Consider the following 16798-nt stretch of genomic DNA (forward strand, 5'->3'; position numbering starts at 1 on the left):
TCTTTATGTCGCCTGCCTTTTCATGAGCTATTTCGGCATTTTTATTTTAGTTATTTTAACGTCTTTGGTCATTCCAATGTCGGGCCCTCCTCTTGGCCTGCCTCTGTTGAATTGTGTCAGCAGTTTCTATGACATTCTGTGCATTTTGTGTAGAAGAACAGCAGAGACTGACGAGAGTGGTATTTCCCTGGAGAAAGGCGTGCCCCCCTCCTGCCCTGCTCCCCACTGGCAGCCTGTATCTGGCTCTCAGGTGGGGAGGGGCTGCACCTGGTTGCAACTTCACCTTGCCTCACTCCACTACTGCCTTCCACACCGTTGACATGTCGGATCAGGAGTTTCCTGTCTGCATGGCATGGCTTGGGACCCAAGACCCGTGGTGAAAATCTGAAGATCTCTTTTGTGTGCTACAGACAAGTGCCAGCTTTCTAAACCAGCTTGATTTTGGTTTTGCTTTTGGCCTACCAGCCAGCTTTTTGGCTTGCTAAGGTGGTCTCTTTTCTCTGCAGTCTTGCCTCTGGCTCTTTGTGCCTTGGGCGAAATCCCGCTGTGCTGTGCTCTGTCTCCAGCTGTGGATGCTCTGGAAAGCCTGGGCCTCCTGGGCAGGGCTTCTCTCCACTGCCCTGCCTTACCCTGTTGGGCGACTGCCTTGCACCTGGGAGAAGGGCTGTGTCTCTGGGGGCGGCGGGGCGGGGCAGGGCATCTCTGAACTCTTGTTTCCTCGGCGCCAGCTTCTGTGCTGTACCTGCACACCCAGTAAAGACCCTGGAGAGAGTTGGCAGGTGACTGCGGACTCATTCCGTCATCGGGGTGCCTTGAATTGTCAACAGCTATGCCAGCCCACACAGTGAGAACTTGGCTGGCTTCTTCCCTGTCCCATATGTGGTAGGTTCCCGCCTCACCCACCACCTACCAGTTACAAGGGGGCCTGTGGGTTACTGTTTTCCTACGAAGGACCCTTCACTGTTAGGATTTAGTTCATTTTCATTTAGGGTTTTCGCATCTTCATTGCTCAGAGGGGTTCAGATGTACCAGGACTTTTTTTTAGCGTATCTACTTGTTTTATTTGTCAGGGTGGGAGCGATGGTTTTGTGTGCTCTTCTGTGTGGTAACTGGAGGTGAAAATGCCCTGTGCCGCCTTTTCTTCTTCACAGTCTTGCCAGAAGTTATCACTTTTATTAGTTCTCTCAAAAAATATTTTTCTGGGCTATGTTAATTTTTTTTCCTGTAGTATGATTGATTATTTTCTACTTTATTTAGTTCTCTTCTTTATTATTTTACTTCTACTTTTTTTGGGCTTAATTTGCTGTAATTATTGCAACTTCTTGAAATGTACACTTAGATAATTGAGTTTTTAGCCTTTTTTCCTTATACATGCATTGAAGGCCTCATGTCTTATTCTACACAGTGTCAACGGCACCCTCTGTGTTTTGATATTTTGTACTTTTATTATTCAGCTCAAAATATTTTTTAATTTGTCTTGATTTCTTCTTTGACTAATGATTTATTTGGGAATATAGTGCTTACTTTCCAAATATTTGATGATTTTAAAATTATCTGTTTGTTTTTAATTTGAATGAAGTCAGCGTTATTATAACTCTTTATTTCACCTTGTAAAGGCCACATCTTTATGACTGAAGTAGATTTTTTGAAAAAACTAAAGAACTGCAGCGTAAAGGGAACAACCCCCGGTGAGCTGGAAGGCAGCGCGGGAAGGCGGCGCGGGAAGGTAGCGCGGGAAGGTAGCGCGGGAAGGCAGCGCGGGAAGGCAGCGCGGGAAGGCAGCGCGCTAGAGCGACAGAAAAGTGGGTAGAGAGTCTGGAAGCGTAGGGTACATTCCTGGAATACCATTAACTCGTTATGATATTTTGAGGCAATAAACCCTTTCCCATTTATCTATCAAGTGGAAATAATTATCAGAATTTTCAAAGAGGTAGAAAGAGCATGATATAAATGCATTCTTAAAACTATAATAAACAGCAAAAATATGAATGATAATATTTGTATTATCCCTTACAATTAACAAGTCTCTAACATGAATTGTTTTATCATACAAATGTCTTTTATTAATATAAACTGCTGTTATCCCATATTGTTCAAAACTAATGAACCAGACTTTCAGTCTTTTGAAACACAGCTTTGGAAAAAAATCTGTATAAATTTTATATTCATAGATTGCATAGTGGTCAAATCAGGGATTTCAGGGTATCCGTCACGCAAATAATGTACACTGTAACCATTCCCCAGTTCCTCACCATCCTTCCTCCCCTTCCCTCAGTGTCCATTAACCAATTTCTCACCATCCCCCTTCCTCCCGTTCCCTCAGCCTTCCCGGCCTCCATTGCTGTCATTCTCCACTCTCCACTCATGTGTAGACATTATTCAGCACCCACATGAGTGAGAACATGTGAGATTTGACTTTCTGTGAAACATAATTTTAATGTAACCATTAAAAATCTTTAATGAAGTTGCACACGCCCTTTGTCAAGTCTAAAAAAAACATGAGAACTGTGTTTAACCGGTGCATGACTTTGCACATACTCGTGCAAGAATTACTGCCAAATTTGTTTCTGCTTTCTGTCTGCAATTTCCATTACTAGCAGTTCTTGACAGAATTAACTGACTGTGTGTGTGTGTGTGTGTGTGTGTGTGTGTGTGTGTGTGTGTGTGTGTGTACACAAATGCTGACAACATGAGCCTTTGTGTAGGGGTCAAACAGAAGACAGGAGCCAATATTCCCAGAAACGGAGTGGTCAGATTTCCTTAAAAAATGTGCAGAGATTGTGTTTCTGGAGTTGAGGGCTCAAGTTAAAAGCAAACAAAATACCACAAAATTTATAACAATTTGTTTTTTTGGAGGATTTGCGATTCTGAATTTGGATCTAGTTCTCTTAAATACACATTGAACCTCTCATAGGACATGACTCTTCAAGTTGAAATGTATTAATAGAAACCTCATTTATAGCTGTTCAAAGAATTGGATTGATCAGTGCTTTGCTTGTTACTTCTGACTTAACTCTGCAGGTGTAACTTGGCAATCAACAGAGATCCAAAGTAGAAAGACAGTTTCATGAAAAGAACCTGACCTCTCCAACTGGTTGAAAAAAATTCGTGGGAATAAAGACTGGTTTATGCTGATGGATGTTTTTAGCAATGTCTTTTTTCGTACCTTGGACATAGTTATTATGCCTAGGGGAAGATAGTCCCATGAAGCTGGGATGCCATGAGCGACCCGCTTGCTGGGCCCGGGTTAATCCTGAGCCTGCTCTGGGTTGCTGAATGCGATCCTCCCAAGCGCGGCTGGAGATGCTGTTATTTTCCCGGGGCAGTGTGAGTTCTAGCTGGGAGAGAAATTAATGATCAGAGAGCAAACGTGGATCGTTTGTCTGTTTCCCCATTCTGAGCATTCAGAGTATGGTTGGGTGGACCAGGAAAGGCTTCTTGGAAAGGCGATTACGTGAGTTGCTTTGATGCTAGGCAGCCTCGTCTGTCTGCTAGAAAGTGGGAGCTGATGGGAGCAGGAGAGGGATGGGGACACTCCAGGGACCAGGCGAGTCTGCCAGGAGCTTAGCCAGGGTGTGTGTGTTAGGGTAGGGCTGAGTGGGGAAGTGTATATGTGCCAGATGGCTTTTATCTACTTGCCTTTAAAAAACACAACACTTTTTCCTCTTGAGGATTTTAGAAGCCAGTGCCGAGGACTGGGGAAGCTTGGTCATGAGGCTACTTATTTTAGTAATGGCCTAAGTTTCTTTCCTTCTGTTTTTCTTTCCTTCTTTTTTTTTTTTTTTTTCTTCATAGAAATCTTAATTCCAATTTCTTTCTTCATTCCCTCATTGTTTTCCCTTTAATCAAACTTTTGGTTGCTATTTTGAAGGAGGCATTGGGAACAGTGACAAAAGCAAGGCCCAGCCCCTCCTATGAACACAAGCATAGCTTAGTAGGAGACACAGACCTCTGTGGGCATGTGTGGAGCCGGAGCCGTGCCTCATGGACCACACAGAAGGGCCAGCGCAGGCTTCCTGAGACCTCAGCTGAATCTTGAAAGATGAGTTCTATTTAGCTGTATAAAAAAAAGCACAACTCCTCCAGAAGACACCATTCACACAGCCAGCCTCTCCGCCCCACCCGAGAGGCTGCAGGGAATAATTGGAGTAGTGCTGCCAAAGAAGTTTGTAGATCCTTCCCCTGCTGAAAAAAAGAGAAGACAACCGTTTTTTTTTAAATAAAAACATTTGCCAGAGATCATGGGTTTTGGCAGGTTATGTTTTATAGGGTACAGCCTTTTAGTGTAAAATGAAGAACATGTCGAGTTCAGGTGCGTTTGTATAATTGAAGCACATTTTCGTTGATTTAACACTATTAAATAGAATCGTGGGAAGAGTTCAGGTTTCCGTAGTGCCTGTTAGGGGAGAGATGCTGGGCTGGATACTTCACATTTGTTTTAACGTTTAGTTTTCACAGTGAGCCCCTGAGGTATTATTCTGTGCGCGTTATTGAGGAAGGAAGGAAAGCTCTGAGAATAAATTGCTCAGCTTCACATAAACAGCAAGTGGTCCCCCTGGGGTTTGAACCCAGGTGGGTTTGACGCAGAAGCCTAGGAGTTTTCCATTGTATGAACCTGCCTTCCCTGGGGAAAAGAAAAAGTCTTGTTCTCAAATCAAATAAAAATTTGCCTTGTCATTTGGAGACCTAATAATCAATCACCTTAGGGTAGATGAGGGAGTAAAGCCCAAAAAAGCAATCAGCATGAAAGCGAGAGAAACAAGAGAGATCCGACACACACATCACCGCACTGAGGCTCAGGCTTGCTCAGTGCTTCACACCTCGGCATTAGCAGAGAGGAGACCTGACAGCGAGCTCTCTGGGTTTCTTCTTTCGTTTCTTTCTCTCTTTTGTAGTCTCAACTGTGGACATCACCCTGTTGTATAAAACCGCTGAGGAGCAAAATGGCTGGAAACACTATCCTGGTCTCTTGTCAGGCCTTGGATTTCATCCCAGCGCCAGCACAAGCTGAGGGAATTTGCATCTGTCTGTGGGGGCCCAATTGCAAAATGACTACACACATATCTGGGACTTTGGTGTTTCTTCTTTGCCCAGAAGCAGCTTTGGTTTAACTGAAATTGCAGCTTAGTCCTAGAAAGAATAGAAGACATTTTGAAAAATCTGCCTGCTAACTTTTCAGTTTTAAGAATGTAAGTTTCGCAAGCGCTGGAGCCTTGTCTGTCTGATTTGCTGCACATCCCCCCCGACCACAGTGGGCCTGGACGCTGAGGAGCTCAGTAGGAGTTGGAGAAACACGTAGTGACTGTATGCAGGGGACAGCTGGGAAAGCCCTTGTGCATGGAATTCTGAACTGCAGGCTCACTATCCCTGCGTCCGAAAGTCTAGTCCAGAATCATTTTCTGAGCTCTTATCGTAGGTCATCAAAACGCTCACAGTAATGACGGTGTTGCTTTCATGGTTTGAACGTACACATGCCACATGCTGGCTTAGACTTCTTCCATAGCAGATCTCACTGTCTCAGTTGAACCATAGTCCTGCAAGACAGGTAATCTTGACACTCATTCCCTTGCTAGGGAGGAAAAACGCTCCGAGAGATTAAATACTTTTCCCCAAGGCCACACAACTGATAACAGATATATATATATTTTTGGAGATGGCGTTTCGCTCTTGTCGCCCAGGCTGCAGTGCAATGGTGCGATCTTGGCTCACCACAACCTCCGCCTCTCGGGTTCAAGCGATTCTCCTGCCTCAGCCTCCTGAGTTGCTGGGATTACAGACTTGTGCTACCACACCCAGCTAATTTTGTATTTTTAGTAGAGAAGGGCTTCTCCATGTTGGTCAGACTGGTCTCGAACTCCCGACCTCAGGTGATCCGCCCACCTCAGTCTCCCAAAGTGTTGGGATTACAGGCGTGAGCCAGTGTGCGCCTGGCCTGGTAACAGATAGTCTTACTGAGAAAGTGGATTCTCTCAGACAGGCTGTGCTGGCCTCTCTGCCTTCTCCCTCTTCCCTCCACATCCTCACTCTGCCTTTTGTTAAAATGGAAGCATCCTTCAGCAGGAGAAGGAACACTTTGGAAACGCCTTCCTTTGCTCATCTCCTCCTCCACCCGGTTCCCCACTCCCAGTCTCTCCCAGTCTCTCTGCTTCCCTTAGGGAGTCACAGCTGTCTCTGTCTGTCTGTCTGTCTGTCTGTCTCTCTCTCTGGGCTCATCTCCCTCCATGGAGCCGTCTTCTCCCTCTCCTTGGAGACTGTGCTCTCCTGGTTTTCTGCCTGCTTTTCCATGCCTTCCAGCTCAGCACCTTTTACCAGCTTCTCTCCTTTAACTCTACTCCTTAACGCCGCCGGGCTCCGGGTCCTTCTCCCTGATCTCTGTTCTTCTCTGGCTTGCCATCTTCCCTGGTGAACTCATCCAGTCCAAGGCTGTGAGCATCATCTTTTTGCCAGTGGCTCCCAGTTTTCTAGCTCTCACTAGAAGTTTGCTATTGACTTCAGACTGGCTTCTTTCCACCCAGCCTATTTCTCTGTCCAGTCTTCCTCTGAGTAAATAGTACCACCCGGTTGCTAAGAATCCAGAAGTCACCTTGAAGTCAGCTCTTTCCTTCAAGCCCCGTGTCCGATCCAGCTGGGCCTGGCGATTCTCCCTCGGGTACCTCCTGACTCCCTTTCCTTCCTTCCGTCTTCACTGTGGTCACTCCAGCCCCTGCTGCCGCCTGCACAGCTACAGCAACGGCCTCACGGATTTCCCTATGCTTTTTTGTTGTTGTTCCTGTATAATTATTTCTTCTCATAGCAACTAGAGTGCTTTCTACAGCCTTTTAACAATTGAGTGCTGGTTATGCTTTAGGCCCCGTCTTGGTGCATTTAACCTTCAGAAGGTAGGCACTGTTGCACCTGCACTTTTCAGATGAGGAAGCTGAAGCACAGAGCAGTTAATTGATTTGTCCAAGGTTAAAGCCAGGATGAATCCCAGGCGGCAGGTCCTAGTCAGTGCTCTTGAAGCCAGTCCCTCCTTTCCTTGAAATGCTCCCAGGGCCTGTCTTCTCCTGGGCCTGAAGGCTCCTACTGGCCTCCCGCCTCATCTCCTACCACGTTCTCTCTCTCTCCTCCAGCCAGTTTGCACTCCGGGTTATTCCCAAACTCTTCACATCCACCGCAGGGCTTTTTCACCAGCTGTTCTGCTGCCCAGAGCCCTTTCCCGCCGCTTGTTCACAGGCTGGACCCTTCAACGTCATTGCATAAGGCCCCCGGGTCTCTTGATCTAAAGTAACCACCCACCATCTTTTATTCTTGGTGGCACTCACTGCTGCCTCATGTTGCCGTCATTCTTTTGGTGACCCTTATTTTTCATGGTGATAAATAAATTACATGGAATGAAACTCCACACCAGCAGGAAACGTAGATGCATGTTCCACGCCCTGTGTTGGTGCCAGCGTTGATAGACTTTGGGTGAATTAATGCGTGGGTAACTGAACAAATGCATACCTGACATCCTGGAACTCAGAGCCAGGTGCTTTGAGTCCATCAGTTTCCCTACCGTGCCCTGTGGCTCTGTCTGTACAACTCACAGTTCAAGTTTTTAAGTGTCTCTGCCCTCGGTCATACTCACAAAGTGTCTCTGCTTTTTATAGGTGATCAAAGAAGCCTATAGTGGTTGCAGTGGCCCCGCAGATTCAGAGTGTCCTCCTCCACCGAGCTCCCCGGTGCACAAGGCGGAACTGGAGAAGGTAAGGGCGTTGCTCTTGCTGGGTGGGGACAGTGACCTCACAGTGGATTGGGGTCTCCTTCAGAGTTTGATAACATTCTCTGAGAATTTCAGCACTTCCACTTAAAAAAAAAAGAGAGAAAGAAAAATTCAATTATGCTTCCCATCTTCTTAACTGCCTGCTTTGTGCTAAGCTTGAATTAGTCATTTTACAGACTGTGTAGTTAGTATTGTTATTTGCAGCTACAGGTGAAAAAACGGATTTAAAGGCGTGAGGGCCTTGTTCAAAGTCACATAGCTAGTAAATGGCAGAGCTGAAGTCTGAAGGCATGCCTGTCTACTTCTGGAATACAGCAGGTGCTTCATAAATGTACCCTCACAAAGGTCTCTTCCCAGCAGACCAGGATGTGTCTCCATCTCCCTTTGCTTTGCACTCTTGTTGCTTGTTGGAAGGCAGAGGAGCACCACAGTGGGCGGGGATGACCTGTCATCTGTACACCTCTTTTTGCCAGAAATGTATGGAGCCCATCACTGTTACGCCACAGGCCCTGCTCTGCTTGCATTTTGTTTGTCTGAATCTAACTGATATCGTTTCCTTGGAGAACCCTGACTTCCTGCCATGAAACCTTCTGCTGGCAGCTTGTGTTCCCGGGGCTTTCTGAGCCCTCCCTCTCTAGCCTCCTGCCAGTGAAGAGACAGATCCCTTCTTGCCTGTCCTCATATGAGTCAGGATTCTCCAGAGGAACAGAATTAATGGGATGTATGTACGTAGAAGCATATTTCTTAGAAGGCATTGGTTCACGTAATGATGGAGGCTGCAAGTCTGAAACCTGCAGTGTGGCCCGCAGGTGGAGACCCAGGAGAGCCGATGGTGCAGGTGAAGTGTGAAGGTGTCCACAGGAATTTAGGGAGATTTCACTGGCTCAGGGAGGACAGTGTTTTTGTTCCATCGAGGGCCCCAACTGATTGGATGAGGCCCACCCACATTACAGAGGGCAGGCTGCTTCCTCAGAGCTCCCTAATTTAAACGTTAATCTAATCCCCAAATGCCCCCCACATTGACACATAAAATTAAACATCACAGTCCTCATCCTCACACTGTAATGGAACAGGCTGTTTTTTTCCCTGACTATAAAACCAATATCTGCTCACTTTAGAAAGTTCAGAAAGCTCATAGAAACATAAATGGGATGAAAAAAGTCACTCATTACGATCGCACATAGAGGATGCAGCTCCTCTTAACACTACTGATATATTAAACACTCTTTCCTGAGTTCAAGGGTTTCTCTTAAGGCTTGGATAAGCTTATGCATAAAATTTCTTATACTGCTTTTTTTTCACTGAACCTTTATATTATTAGCAAATTTCCAGGTTTTTAACAACTCTTAAGCCACAAGCGTTTTTACATTTTCACATTATCATTAGCTTTAATGTCAAATTTGTATGACTCCACTATCACTTAGGTAACTGCCCCCCCAGTACTTGTTTTGTCTTTTTTTTTTTTTTATTTTGTGAAATGGAATTTTGCTCTTGTTGCCCAGGCTGGAGTGCAATGGTGCGATCCTGGATCACTGCAACCTCCACCTCCTGGGTTCAAGCGATTCTCCTCTCTCAGCCTCCTGAGTAGCTGGGATTACAGGCAAACACCACCAAGCCCAGCTAATTTTTGTATTTTTAGTAGAGATGGGGTTTCACCGTGTTTGTCAGGCTGGTCTCGAGTTCCTGACCTCATGATCCACCCACCTCGGCCTCCCAAAGTGCTGGGATTACAGGCGTGAGCCACCGCACCTGTCCCGTTTTGCCCTTTTGTAGGCCATCTAAAATAAAATAGTACTTGACGTATTTTGCATAATTTTTGCTTATTCTCTGCCTGTTACCTGAGAATAGATTTCTGGAAGCTGAATTACTAGACCAAAGGATAGACCTCTTTTTCTTTTTTAAGATTTTGATTCATATTGAAAATCAAATTGCTTTCCCAAAAGGTTGATGCGATTTCATTTCCCATCAGACTGCATCCAAGTTCCTCATCCACGCACTCACACCAGAATTGGCAATTTCGCTTTACTTATGTTGGTTTTTAAGGCAGTACCGTGAGCACTCGGCTGGACCTGTTGCCCTGGATTCCCCGGGCTGTTCCTGGTGTGAGAGCCAGGGCGGTACCAGCTCTAGGTCATTGTATCCCTGGAACTCAGCTTCGCACTAAGTGGCACTCATTCCTTCACTGCAGCTCTTAGGGGATTGCCCCTCAAATTCCAGGTTGAACACATGTGTTCCTTTGTGCCTGGGAACTGCCCACACATCTCAAATGTGTCCCAGTCTCCCAGGCCCTGGTGGAAGGCACAGGATATGAGGACAGTGTTTGGATGCCACTCCCTCCACTGTGACCCCACAGGTTCTTGGGTGGCAGTGGAAGGGGTCTAGCTGTAAACACTCTACCTCATTCAGATACTAACGTGGAATCCTAATCACGCTCATTAAAGCCAGAGGTTAGGACTGAGATAGTGACAGTACCCCATCCCCCTCCAAGGGTTTTGATAGTAACTTTGCCTTCACTCTGTGTACATTCTGAGTGTATTTGTTACAAGCACCTACTAGACACTCACCCAATTAATTATTGGTGAATGACAGGAAGAAATTAAATGGACTATGGAATATTTCCTTCTGCAAGGATAATATGGCTTGGTGAGGGAAATATTTTTGGAATCATAATATTTTTTCAAAATCATTTACAAGAAGTGATTTGAATGAAATAGGCATGAGACAGTATATATATATAGGTTAGTATAATTATAGCCTCAGTGAGGTTTCCCCCGACCCTCCCTCCCCACTCTGGATGTTTTTAAAGCGGCTGTAGCCACCTAACCAGCCAGTCTTTGTTATAGTTAAGCTCTAACTACTTCTGGATTGCTATGAATTCAGCCCATGTTTTCTTTCACTTTCAAGATAACTTTTGGTTGATCCGTCACACATCACTTGGTCCAAGTGACCACTGTAAGAATAACTTAATCCTTTTTCTCCTTACAGAAACTGTCTTCAGAGAGACCCAGCTCAGATGGGGAGGGCGTGGTGGAAAATGGAATTACCACATGTAATGGAAAGGAGCAAGGTGAGTTCCGCTAGTGCCAAAGATATATACACTTAAAAAAAAAACCCACAGCCAGATCTGTAAAGTCTGATTGTATGAAAAATGTGCTGGGTGATTCAGATATGTAGATATCATCACCATTGCTGAGGACACCGATGGGAGTGCCTGGAAAACCCTTTGGTTAACATCAACCTTGCAGGTCTTCCTTTTCCATCCTGCCAGACCTTGGCCGAGGTTGCCATCTGTTGTCTTTTTCTGCCCTGCATATGTTTTGAACTTATGACGCCCCGCTGGTTATTTCTTCACTGATGTATCACTGAGACAAATTTGCATTGGTGAACCACTGGTGTGTTGCTTAGGGACCTGGTGTCCAATGAAAAGAACTTTGGATAAAATGAGGCAAGAAACCCACTTTCTCATTCAAGCTCTGCCTTTGCTTAGCCCCATGATCTTGAGCAAGTACTCCCTCTTGATGAGCCTCAGTTTCCCCATCTTTAAAATGAGGAGGCCAGACCTGCAGATTTCTGAGATTCTTAAAAAAGATTTTCTGAAAATGTCTTTATTTTGCCTTCATTTGAAACATTTTTAAAAAGTACATAATATAAAAATATACATAATATAAAATACACCATATTAACCATGTCACAGCGTACAGTTCAGTGCATTAAGTACATTTACGTTGTACTGTCATCACTGCTGTCAGTCTCCAGAACTCCTTTCATCTTGTGAGAGTGAAGCTCTGTCCCCTTTAAACACTGACTCCCCGTTCCCTCCTCCCCCAACCCCTGGCACCCCCATTCTGCTTCCCGTCTCATGAATCTGACTCCTCTAGGGACCTCATCGAAGTGGAGTCCTACAGGCCATGTCCTTCTGTAAGTGCTTATTCCACTTAGTTCCATGTGCTCAAGGTTCATCTGTAATGTGGCTTGTGTCAGAATTTCTTTCCTTTTTAAGGCTGCATAATATTCCATTGGATGGATGGACCACATTTTGTTTTCCCATTTATCTGTCGATGAACACGTGGGCGGCTTCCACCTTTTGGCTAGTGTGAATAATGCTGCCGTGAACGTGGATGTGCAAATAACGGAGCCTCGATCTTTCTAGAGATAGAAATTAAATGCCGTAAAATTCACCCTGTTTGGCATACTGTTGGTGAGTTTTGACAAATGCTGACAGGCACATAACCATCACCACAATCAAGATCTGCAGGTATTAGAGCATGACCCTAACCCCCCAGCCCCCACCATGTTCCCTCTGCTCTTTCTCTCCCGTCTGCCTCTGCCTCTGCCTCTGCCTCTGCCCCAGGCCCTGGCAGCTGCTGATCCGTTTCCTGTCCTTTTTCAGAATGTCATAACGTGGAAGCATCTCGTTTGCAGACTTCTGAGTGTGGTTTCTTTCACTCAGCTGCGTTGGAGAGTCGTCCGTGTTTGTGGCTGGTGTCGGTCGTTGGTTCTTTGCTGCTGCTGGCGGCATTGTGTTGTGTGGATGGACCACAGTCAGCCCATTCACCGCTTGAAGAACATTTGAGCTGTTTCCACTTTGGGGCAATTATTTTAAAAAATCTGTTCTGTGCATTCGGAGACATATGGACATATGTTTGCGTGGACATATGTTTTCATTTCCCTCGGGTAAATACCTAGGAGTGGATTGCTTGGTCATAGCCTTCTCTCCAGCCTCGGTATTGTCACTTTTGTTTTGTTCTTTCTATTTGAGCCATTTTAATAGGGGTGTAGTGTATGCAGTTGTGTTTTAATTTGCATTTCCCTAATAACTAACAGTGCTGAACATTTTTTAATATGCTTATGTGCCATCAGTGTATCTTCTTTGGTGAAATGTCTTGTTGGATCTTTTGCTCATATTTTTATTGGATTATTTGTGCTTATTGAGTTTTGAGAGTTCATTGTATTTTCTGAATACAAGTCCTTTATCAGATGTGTTTTGTACATATATTCCCCCAATCTGTGGCTGGACTTTAATTTCCGCAGCAGTGTGTGGACTGAGGTGAAGGGCAGGACTCGTGGGGAGGGAGAGCTCCCTCTGCAAAGCCAGACCGCCTGTGTGCCCATTGAACCTGTGACCTTGGCTGCTCAGCTGAGTAATCTGACCCCCCGAGCCCACCTGCCCACTCCTGGAGGGAGCCAAGTGTTTCCTGTCTGTGGTGAAGTCACCTTAAACCAAGTAGCAATCCAGCCCACTGAGAGTCTCGGGGCTCAGAGAATCGGGACGGTTATGACATTACAAAGTTCACTCTCAGAGGTCACGATACCCACTTTTTCCATATGTGGTTTTTTGAGTCTGTCCTATCTGAGTGTAATTTTGGTTCTGTCCATCGGAAGTTATTCAGTGGAAAGTATTATCTCTGTCTTCCACAGGGCACACATTATGTGTAATCAAAACCAGGAATGCTATCTTTAAGTTTTGCCCTGAAATAAAATAACATACAATCTCAATGTTCCTGCTTAGAAGCTGAGGCGCAGCAGACGTTGGTTTGGTTGGTTCCTTTTCTGGTTTGCTATTTCTTCTCCCAATGCGCCTATTAGGTTCTACAGAATAATATGTGTGTCTGGATGCACTTTTGAGCGAGTATATCTATATTTAAAATTCTCCTGTTTCCTCTTAACAAGAACAACCTTCTATACTTTGGAATTAAATGGTGGTGACCTTGGTTTACACATTTTCTTTTTGTCTGGCATGGTGCTTTGCAGATACAGACACTCAGTAGTTACTGGAGAAAGTTAAGGCTGAAGTACATTCTAACCTTCTCTCTTAGCTTTTGTCCTTGCCTCTCACTCTTGACCAATTTGCAACTGAGAGATTTCAGTTAAGCTCCTTTATCCCAGCCATGTGGTAACTGAGGCACATTTCTCTGCGGGCTGCATAGAGAAAATCCTGAACTCAGACAGGTTTTTCTTAGTGTTAGAATCTCAGATGAAGAAAGGGACAGTCCAGGCTCCATGCGGTCAAAGCCACAGGGAGTGACTCTGGAACGCCTGTTTCTTCCCTCAGGGCGGAATCCCTCCTGTCTAATAAACCAACACAGTACGGTTGGTCCTGCAGCAGGTGCGAGGAGTGCGGGCTCAGGAGGTCCTGGGACCTTCTGTCTGGGAGCTGTGAGGCTTTTCAGCCCCACTTCACATCTGTAAGATGTGATCATTTGTGAATGTGTCTGTTGATAGAAGTCATTGAATACAAATCTGATGGTATTAATTCTCATGCCCCTATTCCTCCCGGTAGCCTAAATAATAAGAATAAAAAGCGCCTGAATTCCCATTTCCGTAGGTTACTGGGAGACTCTCTGGGTTTATGATAGCTGTGGTTGTAGAGAGTGCCCCGCGTTAGCCTTGCTCCAGTGGCCTGTGCCGGTGTGCCCACCTCAGCGGCCAGTGTGTGCCGGACACTCCAGCTTGTCTACTCTCTGGCGGCAGAGGGTGGGCGCTCGGCGTGCTGAGGTTTTGTTCCCGGTTCCGTGATCTCTGCTCATCTCTGCCTTTTGTTTGATTCGTAGCAACAAGTTGTTCTTGATGGTTTTCTCCTCACGTTCCCATGTACTTGGGCTTTTTCTCCCCAGGATTACCGTACGTCTGCCTTTGTGAAAAACGAATCAGGGAGTATTCAAGGAATTCCCAGTTTTAATTATAATCTCATTTCTTTGTAGTCAGAGTCGAGCAAGCACTTTGTCGGTCGAGTTGGGCGTTCATCTGACACCCCAGCTCGCCGCGGTGGGCTGCATTGTCTGTGGGGGCCGCATTGTCTGTGGGGGCCGCATTGTGCGGGGGGGCCGCATTGTCTGTGGGGGCCGCATTGTCTGTGGGGGCCGCATTGTCTGTGGGGGCTGCATTGTGTGGGAGGCCTGCATTGTCTGTGGGGGCCGCATTGTCTGTGGGGGCCGCATTGTCTGTGGGGGCCGCATTGTCTGTGGGGGCCGCATTGTCTGTGGGGGCCGCATTGTCTGTGGGGGCCGCATTGTCTGTGGGGGCTGCATTGTGTGGGAGGCCTGCATTGTCTGTGGGGGCCGCATTGTCTGTGGGGGCCGCATTGTCTGTGGGGGCTGCATTGTCTGTGGGGGCCGCATTGTGTGGGTGGGCCGCATTGTGTGGGTGGGCCGCATTGTCTGTGGGGGCCGCATTGTCTGTGGGGGCCGCATTGTCTGTGGGGGCCGCATTGTCTGTGGGGGCCGCATTGTCTGTGGGGGCCGCATTGTCTGTGGGGGCCGCATTGTCTGTGGGGGCTGCATTGTGTGGGAGGCCTGCATTGTCTGTGGGCCGCATTGTGCGGTGGGGGCTGCATTGTGCGGGGGGGACCGCATTGTGCGGGGGGGGGCCGCATTGTGCGGGGGGGGCCGCATTGTGCGGGGGGGGCCGCATTGTGCGGGGGGGGCCGCATTGTCTGTGGGGGCCGCATTGTCTGTGGGGGCCGCATTGTCTGTGGGGGCCGCATTGTGTGGGGGCCGCATTGTGCGGGGGGGCCGCATTGTCTGTGGGGGCCGCATTGTCTGTGGGGGCTGCATTGTGTGGGAGGCCTGCATTGTCTGTGGGGGCCGCATTGTCTGTGGGGGCCGCATTGTCTGTGGGGGCCGCATTGTCTGTGGGGGCTGCATTGTGTGGGAGGCCTGCATTGTCTGTGGGCCGCATTGTGCGGTGGGGGCTGCATTGTGCGGGGGGGACCGCATTGTGCGGGGGGGGGCCGCATTGTGCAGGGGGGGCCGCATTGTGTGGGGGGGCCGCATTGTCTGTGGGGGCCGCATTGTGTGGGAGGCCTGCATTGTCTGTGGGGGCCGCATTGTGTGGGGGGGCCGCATTGTCTGTGGGGGCCGCATTGTGTGGGAGGCCTGCATTGTCTGTGGGGGCCGCATTGTCTGTGGGCCGCATTGTGTGGGGGGGCCGCATTGTGCGGGGGGACCGCATTGTGCGGGGGGGGCCGCATTGTGCGTGGGGGCCGCATTGTGTGGGGGGGCCGCATTGTGTGGGGGGGCCGCATTGTGTGGGGGCCGCATTGTCTGTGTGGGCCGCATTGTGTGGGGGGGCCGCATTGTCTGGGGGGGCCGCATTGTCTGGGGGGCGCATTGTTGGGGGCCTGCATTGTCTGAGGGGGATGCCTCTTGCTCCACCAGCCTTGCTCAGGGTGCCCCGGGCACTCGGGCTGTCCTGGCAGCAGGTTATTCTTTGTGAAGCTCACGGGAACGGGGCTGTGGTGAAACATTGTCTTCTGGCTCTTGGTTTGGTTGAAGTGACACTGCAGTGATAACAGCTGTCCCAGCCGCACGCTCCCTGTCTGATGGTAGCTGGGAAGTGCTGCGTCCTCAGACTCAGGGATCGAAAGCGAGTCTCGACGCTTTATTTTAAAACAGGGTGTGTACATGTTGGGAGAGTGGAAGGAGGGGTGGGGGTGGCATTCCTGGGTTCTTTGTTTCTAATATCGCATGAGGCCTAAGTCTGATTTGTTTAAAATAACACAGAAATGGTGGGACTGTGTTGTTAGTCAGTTTGGGCTGCCATCACAGAATACCACAGACTGGGTGGCTGAAACAACATGCATTCAGATGGTCCTGGAGGCTGCAAGTCCAAGACCCAGGTGTCGCCAGGGTTGGTGCCTGGTGAGGGCTGTCTTCTCAAAGTCGGCTCCCCTCCCACAGCCTTCACACAGCCTTTCTTCTGTGCCCGTGCAGTCTCTTCTTAGAGGGACACTAACGCTATAGGACCAGGACCTAAGCGGGAGGGTGGAGCATGGGGGGGCAAGGCCCGGGGCAGGAGACACAGGGGTATGTCCTGCCGCCCTCATGTGTTTGGCTGTGGTGGGGGCAGCGGGGTGGAGGTTGAAGGAGGACCACTGCCCGTTCCCCCGCAGAGAGAGACGGAGGTTGGGAAGGATGAGGGGACTGCCTGTGTGAGTGTGTGCGTCTTTAGAGGAAGGGTTTAGGAGTTAGGCCAAGGTGTGTCGTCTTGTGTCCCTGGCCGCTCTTCCTCTGCAGTTCTCCCGCGGGATGTGTGTGGGTTCATTTGTCCCTGGGG

At 47.9% G+C, this 16798-nt stretch overlaps 1 protein-coding gene across 11 annotated transcripts in view; it reads left to right on the forward strand.

Annotated features, from left to right (window-relative positions):
* AFAP1 (actin filament associated protein 1) overlaps positions 1-16798 on the forward strand; it is a 191586-nt gene that overhangs the window by 116822 nt on the left and 57966 nt on the right. For all 11 annotated transcript variants that reach the window (XR_012434603.1, XM_065544722.1, XM_074039357.1 and 8 more), the window contains 2 exons: positions 7632-7727; positions 10730-10811. Coding sequence is in view for 10 of the 11 variants with exons in the window: in XM_065544722.1 (XP_065400794.1) it covers positions 7632-7727; positions 10730-10811 (178 nt within the window). In the remaining variant the exon portion in view is untranslated. The remainder of the gene's footprint in view (positions 1-7631; positions 7728-10729; positions 10812-16798) is intronic.

This window comes from Macaca fascicularis, chromosome 5 (assembly GCF_037993035.2).
Source record: "Macaca fascicularis isolate 582-1 chromosome 5, T2T-MFA8v1.1".
In the NCBI taxonomy this organism is placed as follows: Eukaryota; Metazoa; Chordata; class Mammalia; order Primates; family Cercopithecidae; genus Macaca; species Macaca fascicularis.